At 38.1% G+C, this 25,176-nt stretch overlaps 1 protein-coding gene across 1 annotated transcript in view; it reads right to left on the reverse strand.

Annotated features, from left to right (window-relative positions):
• stxbp5a (syntaxin binding protein 5a (tomosyn)) overlaps positions 1-25,176 on the reverse strand; it is an 80,616-nt gene that overhangs the window by 34,736 nt on the left and 20,704 nt on the right. Inside the window, exons 3-6 of the mRNA XM_081378829.1 lie at positions 16,453-16,534; positions 13,480-13,580; positions 6,904-7,038; positions 381-444 (exon numbers count right to left, since the gene is read on the reverse strand). Coding sequence (XP_081234955.1) covers positions 381-444; positions 6,904-7,038; positions 13,480-13,580; positions 16,453-16,534 — 382 coding nt within the window. The remainder of the gene's footprint in view (positions 1-380; positions 445-6,903; positions 7,039-13,479; positions 13,581-16,452; positions 16,535-25,176) is intronic.

Here is a 25,176-nt window from a genome sequence, read left to right on the forward strand (position 1 = left end):
GAAAGAGACAGACAGTTTGTCATCCATACGAAGGCAAAACCCCAGCAGGTGCATGCTGGTCTCTCTGCTCCCCTCTGACTGTGCACTGGCAATTAGGGAAGGTAAAATGAATGTCTAAAAAGATGCATTTGGAAGTAGCTGGAGCATTTGTTCATCTCCTTCGTATCTTCTCAATCATTTGTTTTCAAAAACAACATAATTTGCTAACAAGCTGTGTGAGATTAGACCCAATTACTGAACTGTGCTGCACCATAGGAAAGCAATGTCTCATGAGTTCAGAATAGAAAGAAACAAAAGCTTTGTGCAACGCAAGGGAAATTAATTATTCATGTCAAGGAGTGTTGATTTGTTTTCATGTAGTTTTGCAGGCATCTCCATACCTTGCCCTCATCCATAGGATTGTCACTAATGTGAACGACTGGGCCGGGGTGGGCCTTGGAGGACCTGTGGGAGAGAGACAGATTTGGGATTGGTGTTAGTCAAGGAGAGGATCGAGGAGTTCAAACACATGACAGGAAATATAGTATGAAGACAGTGAGGAAACAATCCTTGGGGATGTGTGTGTTTGAGTGTGTGAGATAGAGAGAAACTAAGGAGAAAGGACATGTTTTAAAATTACATTTTATATTTTCTTTATATAATATACATTACAGTTCAATAGTTTGTGGCCGATTAGATGTTTTTTTTTTTTTAAGACGTCTAGCCAAGGCTGCTTTCATTTGATCAAAAATACAGATAAAACAATAATATTGTGAAATATTATTACAATTTAAAATAACTGTTTTCTATTTTGTTCTATTTTATTTTAAAATGTAATTTATTCCTGTTATGGCAAAACTTAATTTTCAGCATCATTACTCCAGTCTTCAGTGTCGCATGATCCTTCAGAAACCATTCTAACATGCTCAAGAAACATTTCTTATTATTATCAATGTTGAAGACAGTTATGTTCCATATATTCGTGGAAACGTGATTTTTTCCCAGGATTCTATGATGAATATAAAGTTAATATAACTTTAATATAACATTACTTTGATCAATTGAATGCATCCTTGCTAAATAAAAGTATTAATTTCTTTCTTTTTTTAAATGACCCCAAACTTTTGAATGGTAGTGTTTGTAGTCATTTGTGTCATGTAAGTATGAGTATGATTATGTTTCCCAAGATGCACCATAGAATGAATATCAGTTCAACACTCAAATGCATACCCATACATATTCCTAAGACACCAATATCCCACAAAAAACACCATAGCACCAAACACCAAAGTCCAGCACTAACTGGGATCATAGTTTTATCACCACTGAAATAGGGTTTTCATCATAAAAATATCCTCTTAAACAATAGAGAAGGATTTAACAAAAGAGTGGGATTCTTGCCATGCAAAGCTCTTCAAAATGATGCATAATGCATCGAATAATTCATGACAGGCCCCTATAGAGGCATCTTATATTTAATGTCGTCCAAATGAAACCAACCTAATATGAATTTTCCCATCCACATACTTACACCATTTGGCTTTGAAATATGAAATATATAAGTCTCCATTGACATTCAGACAGTCAGTTTCAACCTCAAGATTATTCACAGCTAAAATGTCATTAAATACATAAAAGAAGCTTTGAGATCTCCCCGGGACACAATGGTGTAAGCTAAAAATTCTACAAGACCACTGCTGCCCACTCATTTACAGCCAATGAATAATATACCCTCATTACTTTAGTTAAGAAACAGAGCAAAATATCTCGTCCTAATAAATATGGCACTGTAAAAAGGCAGTGTATCAGCTGTTCTATGGTATCTTTCTCTCTAAACATTACAAAACATGCTGCCTTGCCATCAGTAGGTGTTACTTTAGCATGGACTGTACTGTGGACACCCATAAGGCATTGACTGTACTGGCAGGAGTCTTATTCCTTTGTACCCTCTGACTACCCAGCAGGCCAACTGTGCTGTTGACGGCTCTCAGGCACAGGCTTAGACGCCTATAGTGGTGACAGCCGTGGCATAGACAGGGGTCCTTCTCTCCCCTCCAGTTACATTCTGTTGAGCTACAGCGTGATGAGGAGAGACAGAGCAGTATACGTCTGTTATGGTGATGGAGGTTCGACTGACAGGGGTCCTGATCTGCATCTTCCTCCTCCAGTGTTTGTTGAGTGTCTGAAATGTGACTGACAGATACAGCGGGAATAAAAAACTGTAACATGGGACCCCTCACCTTTTCAAAATGACATAATAAGAGGAGTCTTAAGGGTATTTTCACATATAATTTCCTATGTCTGATGTCATAAAATTCCCGGGTAATCTAGTTGAGAAGAAAAAGACTATCCCACCATTTTCATCTGCGGCATGCGTTCACCCGACAGAAACCAAACTCAGTTCATGAGGTCAACAAGTACATTTGCCATAAAACTGAGGCCTGTTTATGCACGTGTGTGTTTAGTTAAGAGAAAGAAAAAGAGAGAGAATGAGAGAGGAGTAGCACCTACACAGAAAGGTCAAGGTGCCGATCATGTTGAGGGGGTGACGGATTGTCAACTACTCTGTTTCTTAGACCTCGAGATTCCTAATTTACGTCCCCACAGTTCCCTCCTATCTCTTAGCCCTTACTTTAGGAGGAGCAGGCTGGATTTAGAGAGCCGATCACCATGGCAACAAGAATAGGATGGGCAAAATCTCATTCTGTAACTGCCGCCCTCACTCCGCACTGTCTCATTCACTCAAGACACCTTATGATTACATAATTTCACCAGTTTCACCTACATACACCCTCTTACCCACAATCCTTTTCTGAGGTCCAAAATAATGATTATAGCAAATGCACGTACCTCCTATTCTCACAAATTCTCTCTGATTATAAGCAACGCATGTTGACATGAAGTTTAATTTCTTGTCATAAGGCAAACCACAGCACAGCATCCACTCCCATCGGTGCCAACTGTGCATGTGCATGTGTAAATGTAAGCAAATTGCATCCTGGATTTCGCACGTTTACACATGCACACACAGTTGGTACCGATGGGAGTGGATGCGATTGCATCCATTTGCTTTAAGCAACGACATCTGTTGTGCAAATTGAGTGTCTGAAATGGATGTCAGACAGTCAATAGACCTTCTTTAAACATCATAAAGGTATCTGGTATATACTATATTAATGACTGTATTTACAATCGCAACATGCCTCACGTCCTACTGCTGTCTTCTCAACCTTAGCCAAGGAGAGATCTATACACTGTCTTTGTTGGCAAAGAGCTGGATTTATGACAGCACTGTCACACAAACAGACATGCACAGACTCGTTTCGAATTGCAGAGACAATCTGCTTGTCCGGAGGGCATGGATGCGATTCTTTGTGCCTGGCTTTAGATAGCCTATGCCGTTGTCTATGCACCTGGGTACAGCTTGAAATTTAACCTAATGGTGGTGGGAGATACACCGCTAGACACGAATAACCGTTAGAAAATTGTCAACCGTTAGTCTCTAACATGGATACGCTCACGAGATGTTGCTGTGAGGCGTGGTCACGAAAGCTTATGGTTTGCATACGTTTTAAAGGTCCCATTGCATGGATTATTTTATTATTTTAGAATGTTTCCTGGGGTGCCCTTATAATGTTAGTATGTTTTTTAGATCAAAAGTTGTTATAATTTAGAAATAAAAGGCATATTTCCTAGCCTGATTTTAGCCTCTGATTTGAACGCTCTGTTTGAAGGGGCGTATCTTCTGTGAGACTTCAGTGTAAACACCCACTGCTGTGATTGGCTGACATGCTTGCATATGAAATATCTAGCATTACATGTGGAACTCTCTCGAAAACTTTTACTATTACAGCTATTATACGTTTTTACTATTACAGCTATTATACGTTTTTACTATTACAGCTATCGGGATTAACGAATCGTGAGAAGTTTTTTAAGTATTTAGATCTATTCCCATCACATAAAAGGTTGCAGTGATGAGCACTGAGCAGATGACAGCCTGTTGATCGCGTGAATGAAGATCTTATCATTGCAACGCAGTTTCTGCACTCTCACTAATGATTTCACCAATGCAAACATGAGGTAAGTACAGTAAGAGCTTCGTTGTGCAGCGTAACAACGTCATTGATTTTATACGAGTTTTGGCAAGTGTCCAGATAAACTTGCGCTGTGTGATTGACAGCTTGGGCGATTGGAAAGGCTTTGGCATTGATTGGAAAGGCATTGTTCTTTGATCGCTTTCTGTATATATATTAATCACAGTTTAAGTGAGATTATTTTCATCCTACTAAGAGAAACAACGTGAAGTTGATCGTTTAGTCACTGGCTTGATTTACTTATGCATAAACAGTATTGAACAACTTTGAGAGAAAGATTATCTGTCAGAACTTGAACAATTACACATCAGAAATTCACATAACCCACTTCTTCAAAGGCTCGGATGTTCATTTGTACATCCAAACACTGAGCAACTGCCATGCTTCGCTCGTTTGCAAGCCATGATGTCCCTCGAGGAAAAAACAATATCGCGCTCGCGCTGCTCATTTTCTCATGGGCGGGACAAATTCTTTTTGCAGGCAAAGAAGAGAAAGGGGAGGTAACCTTTCCCCTAATGACGACATAAGGGGAAGATTTCTAGATTCGCCCGTCTGAGCTTTCATTTTCTCAAAAATACCCAGGGCTTGGTTTACACCCATCAAAACGTCTAGCCACTGGGGGACCACAGGCAGTCTAGGGAAACTCATATTAAGGTTAAAAAACTTCATAAAGTGAAATTTTCATGCAATGTGACCTTTAAGCATTGCCGTTTAAAAACAAGTGATTTAAAACCATTGAAGCGCAATTATTAGCGAAAGAGAACTCATTTCGCTATATGCGTGCGCTGTTTCAGAGATGGTTTCTGAGCGCTGTCTGTCAGATGCGCACACATGAAGAGTTTTTTTATGCCTAATTGGGCTTCAATGGTTAAATACACATATACTTATATGTAAAAATGCCCGTCTTTGCAAGTATCCTCGTAAACAGTCATTTATGTCTTAAGTGAACATAAACAGCTGAGAAAAAAAACGCATGTGTAACAGTACATTGGACCCATGCATTTGATCTTAAATAGACAGAAGCTTAATAACCCCGCTGTTATCAAACAACAAAAAAAGAGAAAATCTCTCAATGCTCTTGACTGAATCTCTTTTGTCTCACTTTAATAAGAACACATGTATATTTAATTTACAGTGAAGATATGCATGTTTTTTATACAATTTATGTAGGCTAGTGTTTTTATTTCTAGTGCTTGAAGTTTTTCAGATTAGATTTCTTTGTTCTGTTGTAGTTTGTTGTCCTATTGCTTGTAATTAGTTGTTTTGTTCTTATTTTATCATTGACTGTTAACTTGTCTTCAGTAAGCTTGTTTTTTTACTAGTTTTTTGTGACATTGAAATTGGTGACAATAATTATGAAATTTCAATGGTATCAAAAATGTTGGTGATATAAAAACCTATATTTAAAGCAAAAATAACTATATTGTCATATATATATTGTTATCGTTAAATGCAATTGCTCATATCGTGATATAAGGATTTTTGTCATCTCATCCACCCCTACCACCTAAGATGGCTCAGAGTCCCCTTGTCAGTGTGGCATCACAGCACTCCATTATGCCCACCCTTAATCCCCCGACAGCCCATACAGTCAAGTGCCAAACTACATGCCCCCGTCCTCTAAAACAACTCACCGCTACTGACACCTGCAGCAACAAACTGTTTTTCTCAATGCCTGGCATCATGCCCGTATCACCCACCATCATATTATCATCCCTACAGCAGAGTAGCATGCCAGATTTCTCCCTCTCAAACAGACACAGACCATCTTGGTTTGCTGCTGTGCGGTGGCGTAGCTACTGTGAAGTGCATTTTGAGTGTGTTTTTTTATAGAAAGGAGGTTTACATCCACACTTAAATGGCACTGATTTTAAGACACTTTCCATGTTGGCATATTTTTAATGTAAGAAGTATTAGATATGTTTGCGTAATTGATTTGAAAAAAATCCAGCATTAAAAGATGTTTAACCCTCTCAACTGTTATACATTTTAAAACTAAAATAATTTGATAATTTACACATACAAATCATTTTTACTAGCATAAATATACTTAGCTGTTAAAATACATCATGTACAACCCTGTTATCGCATGAGATTCCTCCCATTACAAAACATGTATTATTCTTTACAATTGTGAAACTGTTACCTGATTTCTTGCCCAATAATACCAGTGCGGCCATTACAGTAAATGTGATATATGCAAATTTTGTTACTGACATATGCAACATGTGTGTGTGTGTGTGTGTGTCAGAGAGACCGTAGAGAAAATTCCCTGCTCAGTGACATGAGAGTAAAGCCATGTTGACTTGCCCCCTTTAGTCTGTCACTACAGGTACAACTGCAAAGGGCGGAGCAGCTCTTTCAACGATTGCCCTTCCTGTCGCAAGGGAAACAACGTGTCTGTCTGCTAGTGTTCGTATGCGTAAGTGCTAAAGCAGGAGGTGAGACAGGACATCTGTCTATACTTCCACTGATCCGATCTGACACCTGTAAATGCATGTGTGTGTCTCTGTGTGCGCGCGTGTCTACACTGTCTGGGTCTCAAAGGCACTGCAGCCTTTTCAACGGGTCAGGGAGGAAAACAAAACTGCTGACAAAATGTTCAAATGAATAATTGAAGAACTCTGAGTATGAGTAGAGCGATGGAGGGAGAGCAGGTGAATTGACAATTTAAAATGGCACTTGATTGAAATGATTGCTTAGTTACAAATAAAACATAACAAGGCTACAGGAACAATGACAGATGTGACACACATGATATATTACAAATCAGATTTCTGGACTCAGTGAGATTACATTTCATTTCAAATGTGTGTGTGGCACTCACAGTTCAATGGCTTTGTTCCACATGATGGTGTATCCTGAGAGGGTAAAGGACTCCACATTCACAATGTGGATGTTTCCTCGTTCCGAGCCAATGTACAACCATTTACTTTGGAAGGGCAGATGACAGAACGTTATCCTAAAAAAAAGAGGGATGAAGAAAGAGTAAACATATTATTATTATTTATAATAGATATCAAAAGTATAAATGAATAGAACCACTCACATGCAAAACACAAATGCCTCATATGTCTCCACTGAAATTGTAATACGATTTCTTATCTGAATTTATAAGATAAGATTCCTGACAACACATACTTCCATTGTATTCTCAGGTGTCATATTAGGTTATTTTTGTCTCATGCTATCAGAGAATTTGTTCAAATCAATGCTTAATCTTGATCCAGCAGTCTGTATTCTCATACGTCATACTTTAAATTCTAGGGTTCAGCTGCTCAAAATTCACTGCAAGACGACGTAGTATACTGCTGCAAAACAGATATCTGAGCAACCTCACATAAGAGCACAAGGGATTAGATACACTGGAACTTATGCTCTTGGAAGTTTCTTCTGGAATAACAAAACCATTTCAGTTCTATAAAATATGGGACGCTTTTCTCTCCTATGTGGAAAGGTCATTTGATGTAGAAGGATGGACTCATGTACATTTAGTTCGAGACCAATTTACCTGAGATATGTAATTTGCCATTGATTAATTTGTTTATTTCCCTTAAACAAATAACAGAGACATGTCTAAGACTTCCATCCCTTGCATAATTTCCAGCTCTATCAAGTTTCCTTAGCTATGAAAGAGCAACCTTTGAGAAATACAATTTTCATGTGGGAACTGCAGGTAAGATAGGTTGCACCAAAAGCCTAAAGCATATAGAATTTAGTACATGTCAGGATATTTTAATTGCTTTATCAAGGAACCACACTATTTTCTTCCAACCAAATATGTTTGCATGTAATTTGTCATTCCTGAGCATAAAAAAAGCTTTGTTTAGCTGAGCTGCTGCTTGCTTAACTCTTAATTTCTGCAGTACATCCTAGAAGGACAAAACTGCAGGAAAAAAAGTTACTGGAGTAAAGCGCTGGGCTTCTGTTTAAATACCACTGAAACAGACATATTACTCAGTCTTAGGACTATAAATATATATTCGGTTTCCAAAACTCACACGCATCTTGATGATGACCACATGTTTTTTCAGAAAAGGTAGAGCACATGGTATCATTTTATGAACAAAAGGCTTGTTTGTTTTGGTGCTGTGCAAACGGCTTGCCTCTCACCCCTTTCACACTCCTTTTTCCCAGCAACACTAGTGCACACACACACACCTGCCCCCGACACTTCACACCAGCACCTTGCAGCATCATGAATATATTCATGAGTGGAAGAGTGTTGAGAGAAATACCATGCATCAAACTCAACACATTTCTTTCCTCTGTCTTTCAGACAGACAAACACTCACACGCACACACACATCAGCTTGAAGAAGACGTTGAAAGATGTCAAAAGTTGGGCTGCTGACTGCTCTCTATTTTTCTCCCCCTTGAAAAGCTTTTAGAGAAATCACACAGGTAATGTTATTTAAAATGTAAGTATGTTTGAAAAACACCAAGAGCATGAACACACAAACAACTTTCAAAATGCACTCATAAACACATAATTCAAAGAATATTTGCACTACAGCTCTACACAGTATGCACAACTGCAGCATTAGCCTCTCGCCTCTTTTGGCGAGAACATGGAACGGTGTCAATCGCCAGTGTGTGGGTAATATTACGAATTCTATTCTACTAATGAAATGTTGCGAGGGGGTCAGCCCTATGTTCCCACGGCCCTGTTCCCACATTTCTAAGAATTTTTTACTGAAAATTTTGAAAATTAGGCCCTATGTTCCCACAGCCCTATGTTCCCAGAACCATATGTTCCCACAACCCTATGTTCCCACAGTCCTATGTTCTCTCATTTAACCCGTCCCCCAAACTTAGTTAAGTAGGAAGCGCCAAGTGAGTGGTAGGTTTAGGTATGTTAACTAATTAAGCCCTAGTCCCCTATGAGGGGTAAGTTTTAGTGTTTGTGCTGGTACAGGGATAGCCCAATAACATCCCAGACAAGTCTCCCTCCTGTGAGGGGTAGATTTAGGTATGTTAGGGTTAGGGTTAGTGTAAGTGACTACCAAATTGGGAGAAATGGGGATACATAAGGCTGTGGGAACATAGGGCTGTGGGAACATAGACATGATCCCGTTGCGAGAATGTGAACAAACAATGTGCATTAGTCTTAAAGTGACAGCAGCCTAATATACCTGCTGCTGTCTGTGTCCTTAAAGGGATAGTTCACCCCAAAATTTTAATTTTGTCATCGCTTACTCATCCTCAAGTTGTTCCAGTCCTCCATGAGTTTCTTTCTTCTGTTGAACACAAAATAAGATATTTTAAAGAATGTTGGTAACCAGACAGTTGACAGTAGCCATTGACTTCCATGGTGTTTTTGTTCCTACTATGGAAGTTGATGGCTACTGTCAACTGTCTGATGGTTACTAACATTCTTTAAAATATCTTCTTAAAAAAACTCATACAGCTTTGGAACAACATGAGGGTGATTAAGTGATGACAAAATCTTCCTTTTTTGGGTGAAATATCCCTTTAATGTCAATCAAACAACAAAGGACAAAGAAAAATCGCTCACTGTTCTTGACTAACTACCTTTTCTAACTTTAATATGGATTAATCTGTGTTTAATTTAGACAGTGAAGACTATGCAGAGTTAATTTACATTTGATTACGGAAGGAATCAAATGATTAAGGTATAGCGGAGGATTTTTTACTTCCGGGTGGATCACCTATACTATTGGTCCTCCTAATTGTCAATCATTCTGGTGAATCAATCAAACTTGTTCAAAAAGTGGAGAGGGCGGGTCTTATCTAAAATTCGGAAAGATCCTCCGCTTTACCTTTATTTAAGGAATAATTGACGACGGACCCTTGAATTATTAGAAAAATAATGCACACCCGAGGTGGTAATGCGGCCACGATGCGAAGCGGAAAAATACAGGATGCAAAACGTAATTTTACAGCTAGTAACGGAGACTTGATAGCAGACTAATGCAGTTATTAGGGACAGAGAGAGAGAGAGCTTAAGCACGTGTGAATTACCTTAGTCTGTGCGTCTCTCAACAGCATCTACTAATAGCAAAACTAAGTTTATCTGCACTCGCTAGTGAGAAACATCATGTAGCTTTTAAATTGCTAAACTATTTTACAGATAAAATCGTCAGAGCATCACTGACAACAAGTGAGTAAGTGTACGTACTGTATGTGTGTGTGTGTTTGAGTGGAAGAGAGAGCAACTGAGCGATAAAGAGATATGTGCTTTTCCATTATAACTAATTAAATGCATATATGCAATAGATGCAATAGATGCAATATGCAATAGATAATAAAACATAAATTTGTGAAAATAATGTCTTTTCTGGTACCTTCTCCATTATTAGATGATGATCATTGATTAATTAATTAATTAATTAATTAATTAATTAGTACAGGAAAAAATATATCACATCTATCACATCATTTGGTGTCACGATTCCCTGTGTATTTTGATGTTCTTTTGTCTTGATGTTTCTGGTTTCAGTTCCTATGAATTAGTTCCTGTTTCCGTTGTCATCTTGTTTGTTTCCATAGTTACCTTTGTTTGTTACTACGTCAACTAATCACCTACACCTGTCCTTCATTTAGCCCCTGGTCTTCATCTGTTCTTTGTCTTGTGTTAACGTTTCCTGCTGGTATATATCTCTGTTTGGTTCCTAGTGTTCATTAAATGTCAAGCCCCATTGTTGTGGATAATCAAGTCAAACCAGCGTGTGACACTCTGAGAGCATATCATGTAAAGATAATTTAACATGACATCTGCAAGTGTGCATCCGCACATCCCGGATGACTAGGCAAGATTTATCGGCCATATCAAAATACACAAACATATGTTTGTTTTTGTTTGTTTACCTTGGTTGGGACACTCCATTGACTTGTATTGTTTTATACTAAGCTAATGATATTTTCAATCCTCTAAAAAACCTTGCAGTATTTTATTTCATTAAGTTATTCAGTATGTTATTATACCGTTATCCTCATAGGGACAATTGCCATGTAGGTAGTTTTGTCCTATAATGCAACTTTGGCCCCTAAAAATTCGGCAAAGCTTGACCCAGACAAACTCACGCAAAAACCCACACTCACTGCTTCTCTCCCACCTTTTTTCTCTTAAACAACCAGAAAAACCACATTCACAAACATCAACAGCCATCCACGTGTGAGAGTGAGGTGCGTGTTTGTGTTCAGATGGCTTCTGTGCCGGTGTGATAATGAGCTAAATGAGTGTATTAGCATGACAGACGATGCCCTGCACTCCTGACATTTGGCTAGCTCTTTCCTGAGCCTTCGTCCTGCAGGGACACACACACCCACACAAAGAGCAAATCCATTCAGGAACAACCTTAAAAACATGCCAACCTCCCTGATCATTCATTGTTACAGCACCAAGATGGAGTTCTTTCATCTCTAAAACAGTGTATATGTCAAATCAAAACGGCTCCAGAAATATAAACATTGATTTTTTTTTTTTTTTTTTATCGGCTTCATATGGGAAAATTCATTTCACAGATCTAAATGCTCCAGGTTCACTGAACAAAGACAAGAAGCTTCAAAATCAAAAACAACATGTTGCTTCAGGCAAGCCAACCATATAAAACGCATAATTGACCAGCTGCAGATGTACAACTTGGCAGAAAAGAATCTGCTTTGAATGAGCTCTGATTAATTTCCTTCTGTAAACATGTATAGGGACCAATGTGCAGTGTTTAAATCAGTTGAATTATTTTGAGTCAGAATGTTTTGAGCATTTTTAGAGAACACAGCCTCATATCTGCTTTAATGTGCAATCTAGAGAGCCTTTTCAGGGAGCAATTTAAATGTCTAGCCCAGAAAAGAGTGTTTTTTCACAGGCTGTTCCTCTCTCATACCTCTCTGGTTGTTGTAACATCTTCCGACAGCTTCCTGTCAGAACGTCAGCTTGTGTGATGCCCACAGTGTCCTGACAGTAGGTCGAACTTTGTTCCTCCCAAAAATATACTTTCCAAAAGAAGCATCCTTCAACAACAAGGAAAGTCTTTTGATTTGAAACTTGTATGTTGTATGTATAGCGTAGTTTCATTTACATTTTGCATTTATTCCCTTTATTCAAAGTGATCCAAGAATTATTGTGAATAATTCATGTTATTCCAAAAAAAAAAATTAGTTGCATCTCTGTAATCGATGAATAATCTTTTTTAAAGAATAAATGATTGCATATTCTCAATTGTTAAGAGTAATGCTAGTAGAAAAGGAATGTATTTTCAGAGAGAAAAACAAGTTACTTTAAATTTCATATAATAACAAAATGTTATCAAATTAATTTTACATACTTATATTAAATTAAATCACTCAGAAATGCATCGCATTACGCAAGCAAAATGGGTTCTGAACGGCAATTCATATTAACTTTATAGCTCCTCACAGAGACATTTTGTTTGCACTCAGGGGCACAGCCACCCCATTGTAGCCTCAGGGACGAGGCAGGTCGCAGAGGGAAACACTTTCTAAATGTCAAGCACACAGACACATCAGTCCTACACCTATGACCCCTGCCTGTATTTTCTGAGGCAGATACACATGTGCAGACAGACCTGCACACACACACACACACATGCAGTTATGCGGTAAAAAACTGTTCGACCCTGAAAGGCGCTGTTGGCGAGTTGTCACTCTCATCAAGAGAAGCAGTGCAGATTATAAGTGAAGGGCTGGCTCATCTCTTATCAGAGTCAACAGCTGTCCAAACCGAATCAGAAGGTTACAACCTTCCTGCACTGATCTATAGCTATGAGTGTGATTAAAGGTCTCACGCATTCTTCAATTCTTGCCACAGATCTACAACGCTGATTGAAGTGTCCTTAGTGTGAAGACATGTCTCTGTTGAGGATACTGTTTGAAATAATCACATTTTTATGCTTTCAAAGGGAATGTGTCACGGAAAATGTTTAAAATATCTTCTTTTATGTTACACAGTAGACAGAAAGTCATACAGATTTGGAACAAGTGAGTAAATGATGACGGGATTTTCATTTTTTGGTAAACTATTCCTTTAAATCTAAATGATTTACATTGCAGGAAACCTTGGTTAACATTATAATATGATTTTTTTTTTTATCCTTCAAAAGTGTAAAAAAAGGCTTCTGCTTGGATTAGTTAAATTTGCTCTTTTCCCACTACAGAAGTTTGCAAACATGACCACATGTCGACTCGCCTCCCTATGAGAAATGTGTTCTGAGCTGCACCTGGGTACCAACAGTGAGAGAGCAACTGGAAGTCAACTAGAATAATGAGAGAGTGAAAGAGTGAAACAAAGGTATCAGATGTGAGTGTGGGCCCACAGACTCTACAACACCAGCTCTGCCACACACAGTCATGTATCGCTAACACTGATCAGCAGTCTACACACATGCTCAGAGCAAGTGTAGATTAAGTGACCGAGGCTGACCTCTCCTTGTTGAACTTGAGCGAGTGCAGCACAGCTGGTCTCTTCTGTCGCAGGTTCCACATGTGAATACTGTCATCGGCCAAAGCACTAACCAGCGCCCCCTAGGAGACAGAAAGAGGAAAAGACAGAGAAAGAGAGCGTTACAAATAGACCTGAGTAAGGTTAAACGGCATAATGAATTTAACGCAGATGAAAACGAGGCTGTGAGGGATAGACGTACAGTATTTACAATGGTATATGTATACAATGGCACTGTATAAAGGTCCTAGATCATGTCATTTTTTTTTACTTTTATGGAGGTTTTGTCTACTGAAAGTTTTTTTCAAAGATTTTATTGTCAGCTAAACAATCAGATTGTTGTTAAATTGGTATTTTATCCCTCACAGCTGACCCTGTCACTACCCTAACTAAGGTCTATACACACACACAATATTTAAACTGTTCAATGTTTCTTTATGAAACATTTTGTAACTTACACTATCAACAAGATTTTTGTAATATTTTAGCATATATACACAACCATTCAAAAGTTTGGGGTCGGTAAGGTATTTAATTCATCAAAAGTGACAATAAAGATTAAAAATATTTCTATTTCAAATAGATGCTGTTATTTTAAACTTTATTTTCATCAAAGAATACTGAAAATCCACAAAAATATATTAATCAGCACGACTATTTTAAACATTGATAATAATAAGAAATGTTTCTTGAGCACAAAATTTGTATATTAGAATGATTTCTAAAGGATCATGTGACACTGAAGATTGTAATAATGGCTGCTGAAAATTCAGATTTGCCATCACAGGAATAAATTACATTATAAAATACAATAAAGTTATTTTAAATTGTAATAATAATTGTGATAATATTACTGTTTTTATTGTATTTATACGTTAGCCTTGGTGAATTTAAAATTACACAGCTTTGGATGGTATGTTTAAAATGATTGAAATCAAGACACAAAAATCAAATTATAATTTTTTCTAAAGATTTTGCATCGCTTTTTTGTACAGGCAGGGTAATCAGTCAAACACAGCAATGTGTGTTCCCCTCCTCAGATTCATGCAACAGGATCTGAAAACACAAAATACCTTCCTCTGAAACTTTATTCGCTGATGCTGCTGTTTGACAGCGTTATTTTATAAAAGTAGTGGGTTTTTTCACCAGTCTAGCTCATATTTCATTACATTTTCTTTGTTATATTTTTGTACTGTTAATTAACATTTAGATTTTCTTCGGAGGTGCTGCCTGTCTTGACTGTTTGGAGAAAAACGCCCCTGACGCATACCATACTTTGGTGGAGACAACCTATTCATTCTGCAACATTTCTGGAGGGCTGGAAGATTCGAGATACAGTGGTGGGAGGTGAATATGTGTGTGTGTGTGTGTGTGTGTGTGTGTGTGTGTTAGAGAGAGAGACAGAACTGAGTGGAAAAATAAATCGAAAGAGAGACAGTGTGGGTGGGACAGACAGAGGGGATGGAGGAGGGATACTACCACAAAATATCTCCTTTCCAACTAGGCACTGGGATATTCAGACCAAATACACACAGACATTGCCTTTCCTCTGGTTGAATATAAAACAGACAAAAGTCTGTGTTTTGTCCCAGGTGTGTGTGTGTGTGTGTGTGTGTGTGTGTCTGTCTGTCTAGCTCTGCTTGGTCTGCTGAGCCCCAAACAAACACACACTGAGACTGAAAATATATACACAAGAACATGCACTAATAAATGTGTGAAGTAACTTAAAATAACATTTTAGCTAAAAAAAAAAATAATTAAATGAAGCCCTGCCATTTCAACCACATCCTTCACCTAAAACATTCCCAAACTATTTGGAATCATATTTGTTACACATTCTTAGAGTGGGAATGCATCTTTACATTTTATTTACATCATCATTTCAAATAAAAAAGTATATGATATTTCAACTAAGTTCATTTTGACATGATTTGACATTTTTTTCATAAAGCAATTAGATCAAATTAAGTGATTGAATCTTTTCATTCACACTGCTTTTAGCAAATTAGCTAAAACAAATGTATGACAGTTTCATATATTGTGTATGTGTTTTAACTTTTACCATGATTACATTTTCCCAAACAATTTTTTGTGTTATTTCAAGCTTTCCTGCAGGTCAGCTCGGAGAGCATGCTGCTACTGATGCAAGGGTGATTGGTTTGATTCTCATGGAAAACAATAACAGAAAAAGCACATTCTGAATGTACTTTCAAGTCACTTTAGATAAAAGCAACCACCAAAGGGTCTAAAAATAGAAGTACAAAAAAACAGCAGCATGTTTACAGTGTGTCAAATAACAAGCTTATGACTGTTGAGAAGTCTGTTCAAATTTACCAACTCATTTCAAGATGTTTATTCTCAAGTATTAAATATGTACATCTATTTTTCTTACCAAGTGTATTTTGCCTTGTTCCAAGATTTTTTCTTTCACTTATTTTAAGAATAAACCTCACAAAATATATGATGCACTAAAAACAAAGTGTTTACTATTTTCTAACATCTAATATCTTTTTTTGTAGTGCACAACTGAAATATGCTGACTAAAATGACAAAGTGCTCTAGTGTTCTATCCTCAAAACACACGAAATGAATTCAAGAAGAAAAACCTCGATAAATAGGCAAATATTCCCATGAATGTGCAGTGAACTAATAGTTTTGACACTAAGAAGCACAATCTACAAGACAGCTTAATGTAAGAGATCCCTGTGGTCTTGACTGTGGGCAACACTCAAGGGAGAAAATGGTAATATCAGCTTCCTCTGTAGGATCCCTCCAGGCCCACTCTGGAGGACAAGAGGGTTTGTGGCAGCAAAGGCTCTGGGTTAAGGGATCATCTAAGCCTCTTGAGGTTTCATCCTGGATTATTCAAACTGCCTCTTGAAGCTCCATGGGAATAGGCTCTCGGCATGAGGTTGAGCAGAACACAGAAAGGGTGGGAAAATGTGAAACACTCACTTCATTTATGAGAAACTGTAGCTGGATGACGGCTGATCCACTCTCGTGCTGACAGTAACACTCCACACCGGGTCGGCCGAATCTGAAAGGGTTCTGAGTCAAGGAGAGAGTCGGGAATTCAAGGCTAACAATAGTGACAGTTTTGGGTCAAAATCTGAACATGGCACTTATTTTTTCGCCATTTTATTCTAATTTTTTTAATTAAAGGCACTGTTCCAGTTAAATGCATGTCAGTCATTGTTCACCCTCTGTGGACATACAAGTTAATTACCTCTGCCAATCTCTGTGGCATTGCTGCTAGCAATGAAGTCTGTCAGTCACTGTCAAATCTGCTCTCTGAAAGCCGCTAATAACACATAGCAGCCCACTTAATAAATATTATTGTTGTTTTGACAACATTTTCCAAAGTCATAGACTCTCCCTGTCTGAAAAGACTGTCAAAAACCCAAATAATGTGTACTAATACACATCCATCTTTAAAATGTTTTTCCATGTGGTAATTGTACCAAAATGTAATGTTTAGTGTCAGTTTCAGTTTGTGTTCCATGAACTTTTGGTTTGTATATTCCTGGTTTTCCTGTGTTTTCTTACTGTTTGTGGTGTTATTATCACTAGTTTGTTACCTTAGTTACTGATTATGTTGTACACCTGTTTCTATTTTACATATCAATATCGATATCAATAGGATGCTAGCTTTGAAAGCTTGAGATCCCACCCTCCCTTCAGAGCATCTCCAAAGCCACGGCTTCTTCGAAACACATGAACACACATAGCAGAGTCTGCAAAGTGTCACGAGACGGTGTTAAATTACCAAAGCACATAGCATTACAAAAAAAGTGAACGTAAAAGACTAACAGAGCTCTTACTTGTACCACCTGACTGCTGCAGATTCATTATGCAGTAACATAAATCCACACACATAAATCCGAGTCTGAGGACGTGACAAGTTGCCATCTCATAATTATTGTTACGACAGGCCGTGAACGCAGCATAAGAGAATGACACAGACCAAAATCAGAGACGACAAATAAGAAACACCACGGCAGGTGTGGATTTAAAAGCATGCCCATTTTCCGACCTTATTTGTAAATTAAATTCATTTTCCGATCCTTCTTCTTAATGTTTACATTAGCTACGTTTTAACCAATGTTGCCAGATAATGTAGCCTATAGCCTACTTATTGTATGTCAAAAATGTAGGAGAATATGTTTTCAATAGATTTTTACAAATTGTTTTGTTTGAGAAAAAACCTAAAGTAAAAATATACAGTTAAGGTTTTTATTTTTGTTAATTTGATTTAGTTGGTTAGTTTGGCCTCAACTGCATTTTCTGGTTTTCTATAATCGATCTGGCAAACAGTACCTAGTTTTTCCACTTGGGTGAGCACCTCCAAGTAGATCAACTGCTCATTCGCGTTATGTTCCACCTCAAATGACAAGAAAATTTATATTTATGTTCATATTAAGAAACCCCAGACTCATTCTCTTGAATGGCTCGGGTATTGCAGAGACCAGTTTATATTGAGCATGCACAAATATCCTGGAGGGTTTGGTCATTTACACACAGAAGCATATATTGACAGAGAAGAAGGGAGACAATAAAGTTGTCATAGTATTATTTAATATATATTTGTTTTAAATTAAACAATATTTGTAAACACCTGAAAAGAATAGTGGTAAAAGCACATGTATTTTAAATTACACAAGACCCGAGGCAACTAATATCAGTCCAGACCCATGTCCGAAACACTCGTCAAAGTTTTGGACCCGAACCCACTCGTTCCGAGTCCGATCCAAGTGGACCGATTAAGACCTCTGTAATCAAATCAATCAAATCTTTCAGAAAGTGTATGAGACACGCAGAACTTGAGAAAGACACCTGTCATTTTGAGTAAAAGCAATTATTGAAATTATTGAAATGATTATTGAATTATTGAAAATGCTCACAGAAAAGTAATTTACAATTCTTTCTTTGTTCTAAAAGTAAGCATTAACGTCATTACTAATTAATAATAAAAACTTGCACCAGAAAGGGGCATTTTATTTTAATGCCAACTGACAAATAGTTGGTGAACACTTTGTAATTTCTCAGCAGGCTCATTGGGAGCCTGGCACGTGGTGTGTGAATGTCTGTGTCTGTGTTTGTGCTGTAGAGATATAATTTGATGATAACCTCTACTGGGAACCTGGGAACTGCACACATTCATATTTCCACAGCAAGGAGAGACAGAGAAAGGGAGGGAGGCAAGAGAAAAACGCCTATACGCATATGCAATCAGGGTGGTGGAAAATAACAATTAAAACAGATTCAAAGTGATCACTAGAGCTCAAACTGCTGGCACAGAGACATGATGCAGACAGCAAAATACAAGCGTGCATAAAATAAATAAATAATGGAGTCTCACACTCGGAAGGATTACAAACACAGACACACAAATGTCTGATGTTTGTGTGAGTATTATGAGAGAGAAATGTTAATTATAGAGATGTCCCGATCAAATTTTTTTGTGCCCCCGATCTGATCCGAGTCATTGAATATTGAGTATCTGACTGATAAAAGTATATGAATGACTTTCGAGTGATTCTGTAAAAAAAAGGGCGCATCAAATATGCTAAACACGGACGCTCAAACGAGTGTGACTTTTGGTTTGTATATTCCTGGTTTTCCTGTGTTTTCTTACTGTTTGTGGTGTTATTGTGCGAGAACAGCAGGGACATTTGAATGCATGCAACGCACTTTTACTTTAAAAGGCGGTTTGTAAACTTACTTGAAGGTGCATGCCGCCACCTACTGCATGACCCCTGCGTGACAGTTTCGGGTATAGCCGATACCGATCAGTTAAAAAAAATGCTTGATCGCCCGATACCATTCCTTGAGATCAGCTAGGGACATTCCTAGTTAATTATAAATATTCCATATTTAAATAATTATAAATAGTATATTTTAATATTCAATACTAGCAAGTAAATAAATAAATAAATATCCAATCAACTCCTTGTTACAGAAACACTGTTGCCCTGAAATGACACTTTTTAAGCTGCATTTTAAAGTTGCACTGTAGAGTGCAGACAGAGCTGCCTTCATCCATCACCTAGAGGAATCCAGTACAGTCATTCAGTGGCTCATCCCGTCCATCCATCACAGACACTTTGAAGTGACAGGGCTGGAAGATACCAGAGGAAATTGTCTGTGCTGATAAGGGCACGCCTTGAATCCTCATTTGTCCTCCGACCACCTGTACCCGTCTGCTTTGGACCCCCATCATGTAATGAGGAGCAATCAGCTGATATGGTGAGGTCAGGGGCAATCGGTGTGGGTTCAAAAACAAATAATAAAAAAAGAGAGAGACAAGAAATACTGGCAAAAAATGCTAAAGCATCAAGAGAGAGGATCACAGAAGTATACTGCCGAATGAATGACAGCACAGATCTGCAAAATGCCAAAAATTCCCTGACATCAGAGGGCAAAGCAGAATACAGAGTGTGGAGGGAAGAGAAAGACACTGCTGACTCTATGCCCACACGCAATAAAATCCAGTGGGCTCACCTGGCTATAAAGAAACGCCTTCACAAACAGCAGTGAGCACCTTAAGATGTTGCCATCCATTACTAGACAGCAACCATGCATTTAATGTATTTATTGTTATGGCTCTGTTCCAAAACCTAGTGAGCTACCGAGAGGCAGCATTTTAAGGCATCATAGACAAATACGATTCCACAAGGCAAAATCTTGCTTTGACCAAATTCAAAAGGCTTGGCAAATATCTTTTATAATGCATCGTGAAATAGCAAATGAGGTGAGAGGAACATTGATTATATACTTATATTTCATTTAACAATGGAAAGCATCTATAAAAACAGCTAAGTGCAATTAAAAATTGCTTTGCATTTATCTTACCAACATGTAAATCCACTGCGAGTCGAGCCTCATTTTGCAACTGGGGATGCTTGATTTTAATACACTTACAGTACTAATGTTTTGCTGTTTTTCCAAAGCTGTCCTGTTTTTTAAAATTTGCATACATGAACATTTTTCTTTTCTCCACAGTCTTGGCTTCCTTCCATGTGATATCTTATTACAGCTCTTATGTGTTATATGGCTTGCGCTTTAACAGCCATGATTTTCACACATTTTAACATTGCTGGAAAAGATGCACACTATGTGGCAAAAAAGCACTGACCAAAAGGTGAACTGGTTGAATATTAAACACAATTGTCAATCAAAAAAGAAAAAATCTATGCAACAGATGAGGAGATAAAAACGAATGAATGACAAACAGACAGATCCATAGATGGATCTTTACTTGGTTTTGGAACAGCGTGTGATATTCATGTGTTTGCGGCTATATCAAAAGCATTAAGTCAGTCAAAAGTAGGCTAAAAGAGGGAAAGAGAAAAAAAGACGAAACAGAAAGCAGCCTAGGGGGTCAATAGTGACGTTTATTCTGCTTTGACGTCAAGAGTGTCCAGTCATGCTTTACCCTAAGAGAGACAAGACAACATGCAAACACATGAATATGCACACAGAGAGCTAACGTGTTAGAGTGAGTTCCAGTGATGCTAACAACTGAGTCTGAAACACAAGCATACTCTTTCCTTCTCTCCCATGCTCCTGGGGATGATTAATTTGTCTTAATACGCTTTCTAAATAAATAAACTCCAGAGGCACGTTTGATTTATTGGGGACCCAAACAATTAAAGTTGCAAGCACTGTGGCTGTCGCTGCAACAAACCACCTTCACCTTGAGCATGCTTCAGTGCACATACACTCTCAAACAAGCCACTCTGCAGATACACTTGACACACAGCGTGCTCTATTAAAACATCCTAGACTCAGCAAAACCATATTCGGCTAACATACAACCAGGGATGATTCATTTGAATACATTTGCTAATGTTTTGCTGTTTTTCCAGAGATGTCCTGTCTTGAGAAATTTGCATACATAGGCAGTTTTCTTTTCTCCACAGTCTTGGCTTCCTTCCATGTGATATCTTATAGCAGTTCTTATGTGTTGAATTAAGCATGATAGCTTGCATTTTACAGCTATGGTTTTCGCACAACATTTTAAAATTGCATGAAAAGATGCACAATTTGTGACAAAAAATAAACTGACCAAGTGGAAAAACTGGTTGGATATTAAAACTCAAATGTCAATCAAAATTTTTTGTCTATGCAATAGACAGAGAGATAAAACGAATTAACAACAAACAGACAATATGATAGATAGGAAGATGGATTGGTAGATAGAACATTCCGACAACACCTGTATTACCAATAATATTATATATAATTTGCGGACTTTTAAATGTGCGCTCGCTTTTAACTTTCGCGATTAGGTGTTCTCCGTGTATAGGGAGCTGACTGCACATTTTACAAGATAAGATATTTGTTAAAACACTCAGGATATGTTGCACACCACAATCCTCCGCCATCGTCTTGTCAGTCATCTCTCCTCACTTTTGTCACATGAAAAGTGAAATCTGACTCCTGCAGCTCAAGCAGGCGTTTTCAGTTTATTTAGCTGTAGCGTCCGATATCCAACTGAACTAAATGGTTTTGAATTCTTTAAAAAAGCTAAATGATAGATATATGGATGGATGGATGGATAGATTTACTTAAACAGTAAGAAGTATAAAAAGAAAGTCAAAAGAAAGAAAGTGCTGTGTGCATCATTAAAAGCCTCTCTCCCTGTAGGTGGGTGTGATTGATTCCTAGAGATTGGCCAGAGAGTATTAATGACCCTGTACTTCAAGCTAAATTTAGATCGTTCACCACTCACAGAGGATGATGTAGACCCTCTAAAACACACACGCACACAAATACAAGAGCTAGGAAGCTTGCAATGGCAAAAGAACAGAGAAGAGAGGGACAGGGCAAATGAAAAGCTTTAGTAGCCAGAGGCCAAAAGAATAAATATATAGTGCAAAGTATTAGCAGGACACTGTTTAAAGTTTTTCAAGGGCTTGTCAAAATTTGAATGTGGGACCTTCTTAGTTTGTCAATGAGTTATATAAGCTGAATCGGTTAATTAACAGTCTTTATTAAAACAATCTGAGGCTGGACACACACTTGACGATCTTAAGCCCGATTTGCAACCCTCAACGATCTGGCTTCTCGCAACCGGCTTTTTGTCCAAAAAAATTCGCAATTGTGTGGTGTCATTCTCTTTATTTTAATGCTCCCGATCGTGTCGGAGGCCGCATGATCCCAATCTTGATCAGGCTGCCTCTGATGTGATACCCACCAAAGCCAATGAGAGCAAGCAAGCTTCACCAACCAGATGAGTTGAAGAAAACTTGGCAGCCACAAACATGCCAAGCAAGTGGAGTATTGAGATTTTTTCTCCTTCGTTTTTCGTCTGATAAAACAAAACTCATGCCAGGAGAACCAGCCTTGTTTTTCTTCAAGTCATGTTTGATCTCGCAAGTCTCCGTGAGATCTCGTCTCACTGTGAAAATGCCACTAAAATCGACAGGTGTGTGGTCTTGCGGTCTGGACGAATCTTATAGCATGTACATTCAGGGATTATAATGCTAAAAATTGGTTAAAACTGCCCTTTCGTCTGTGGTCTCCCACAGTTTTAAAATCGGTTAAGATTTGAAAATCATCTAGTGTGTCCCAGGCCAAAATTTGTGTGTTTTTTAAACAAATCATATTAACATCCAAATGCAAAGATTTAAGAGAAAATTATAGATATTACCAAATCAAAGATTAAAACTAGGATAGCCTATACAAAGTCTGGACTTTGCTACAGGACATTAATACAGCTCAGAGTGCTTTATCTCATTCATATGAGTCTGTGAAATGTCTTTTGACTGTATCTCCTCTAATATCAAATGTGCTTTGCGTTTAAGATGAATAGATGAAGACAGAATCGATGGCTGAAAGAGAGAGAAGCACACTGGGCATGGTGAATGAAATAGGATATTGCTACCCACGGGAAGCAACAAAAGACATTCCAAACACCAAATCAATCAACATTTAAACATACGGTGAGGCTGTGAACTGTGCATGATGCTGGATCTGATATACATCTGATCAGAAGTCATTATGGCTGTTGAATAAATGTTTTGAAATCCAAGGTCCTATTATAATGCATGGCCCCATGAGGGAAGGCTGGACTAGTAACTGCAATGCATTAATGTACTTGAAGTGTGCACCAAGCACTAGGAAAATACAATTATTGGATAGGGACTCCGTATCGGCAGATATTCAATATTCAATGACTGAGATCGGGGGCACAAAAACCTTGATCAAGTTTCGGAATTAATTAACCAAATTTTTAAAGATAAATTGATACTAATAAAATAAAAAAAGGGCTAAAATAGTAATGAACAGCAGCCTGAAACTAACTGATTCATAAGAATGAATAAGACAATATGAGAGAGATGATCATTTAAGAGAAAATGGTCAATCACAATTCAAAGCTGGTTACTGGTAAACTGGTAGCTGGTAAAATACAGTTTGTAGTGTTGCTTCCATTGGTAAGTTTCTTCCCAGCACTGGAATGCGCACACAGGCAAAACCTCATGCTTTTTGGCAAGGCTGTCCACTCTGACTTCAACAAGGTCATGGCGCGAGCAATGCGCTCACAATAAAGATGGGTAATATTTAGCTTTTAATTTAAGAAATGGAGAGCCATCTTCCACTGAGAGACTTTACTATGCCTTTCCCCCTGTGTTTCTTTCTAACGCTACAGCAAAATCAACTGCTCTTTCACTTATCTTATCTGTCCAAGGACACCATATAGCACACACACAGTCAAGATTTCCAACACTGGAGCAATTCCCAGGGCATAGTGCCGATAAGTCAGTCATTAAAGGGATGGAAAAGAAGGAGGGGGGAAAAAAGAGGAGAGAAGGTGAGTACGAGAGACAGAGGGAGAGACAAATGGGGAGATGGAAGAGATAGATGAAAATAGTAATGGAGGGAGTGGGTAAAAGAGAGGGAGAAAGAGGAAAGGGGATAAATGAAGAAACGATAACTGAAGATAGAGAAGCAGGTATAAGAACAGAATGTCCTTAAGTGTTGGCACTCGGCAGGTGAAACATTCTGTTCTGGCTACTGAGGATGATTTAAGTGAGTTTTGAATTTGCCTTTGTCTTTCAGATTGGGCACAGAAGAAAATGATTAGCTACTTTTCAATTAGCATCAACAACTTGTGAATAAGTTGAAAGGTTGTCCGTGGGTAGCAGGCCAAGTTTATCCAAGCTTTGGTCCTAACCAGTTCCATCAGTTAGTGAAAAGGAAAATTAAAACTAAGTATGAATGTGAATAATGAAACATACAAGCAGTAAAACGTGAAAGAACAAGACAAAGAATGAGAGAAAAAAAAAAGTCAAGTCACTTTTGAGTGCTTACAAATTGTTGCCGACCCCTCTCAACGAGCCCGAGGGTGAATCAAAAGCCAAAACATTAGCGAGCCTGTGCACTGACCCATTATACCTCAGTCTCTTCCAGATTCTAGAAAATTCCATCAAGGACAAAGCTTCTGTGTGAAGCCAGCAGCACTATTCAGCTCTTCCCTCTACCCATGAGTCAGCATGCTGCCTGGACAAGAAACATCCCTCAACACTATCTAAGAAATGCCAACTTGCTGCAGTATCTGTTCTTTCCTTTATTCGGTTCTATTTTCTCCAAACTCCTAATGTCCCTTTATTTCTCTTGGTTTTTATTAAAGGGATAGTCCACCCCAAAAAAGAACATTCTGTCATTATTTACTCA

The sequence above is a fragment of the Scardinius erythrophthalmus genome, assembly GCF_964197995.2.
Source record: "Scardinius erythrophthalmus genome assembly, chromosome: 11".
Taxonomy (NCBI): domain Eukaryota; kingdom Metazoa; phylum Chordata; class Actinopteri; order Cypriniformes; family Leuciscidae; genus Scardinius; species Scardinius erythrophthalmus.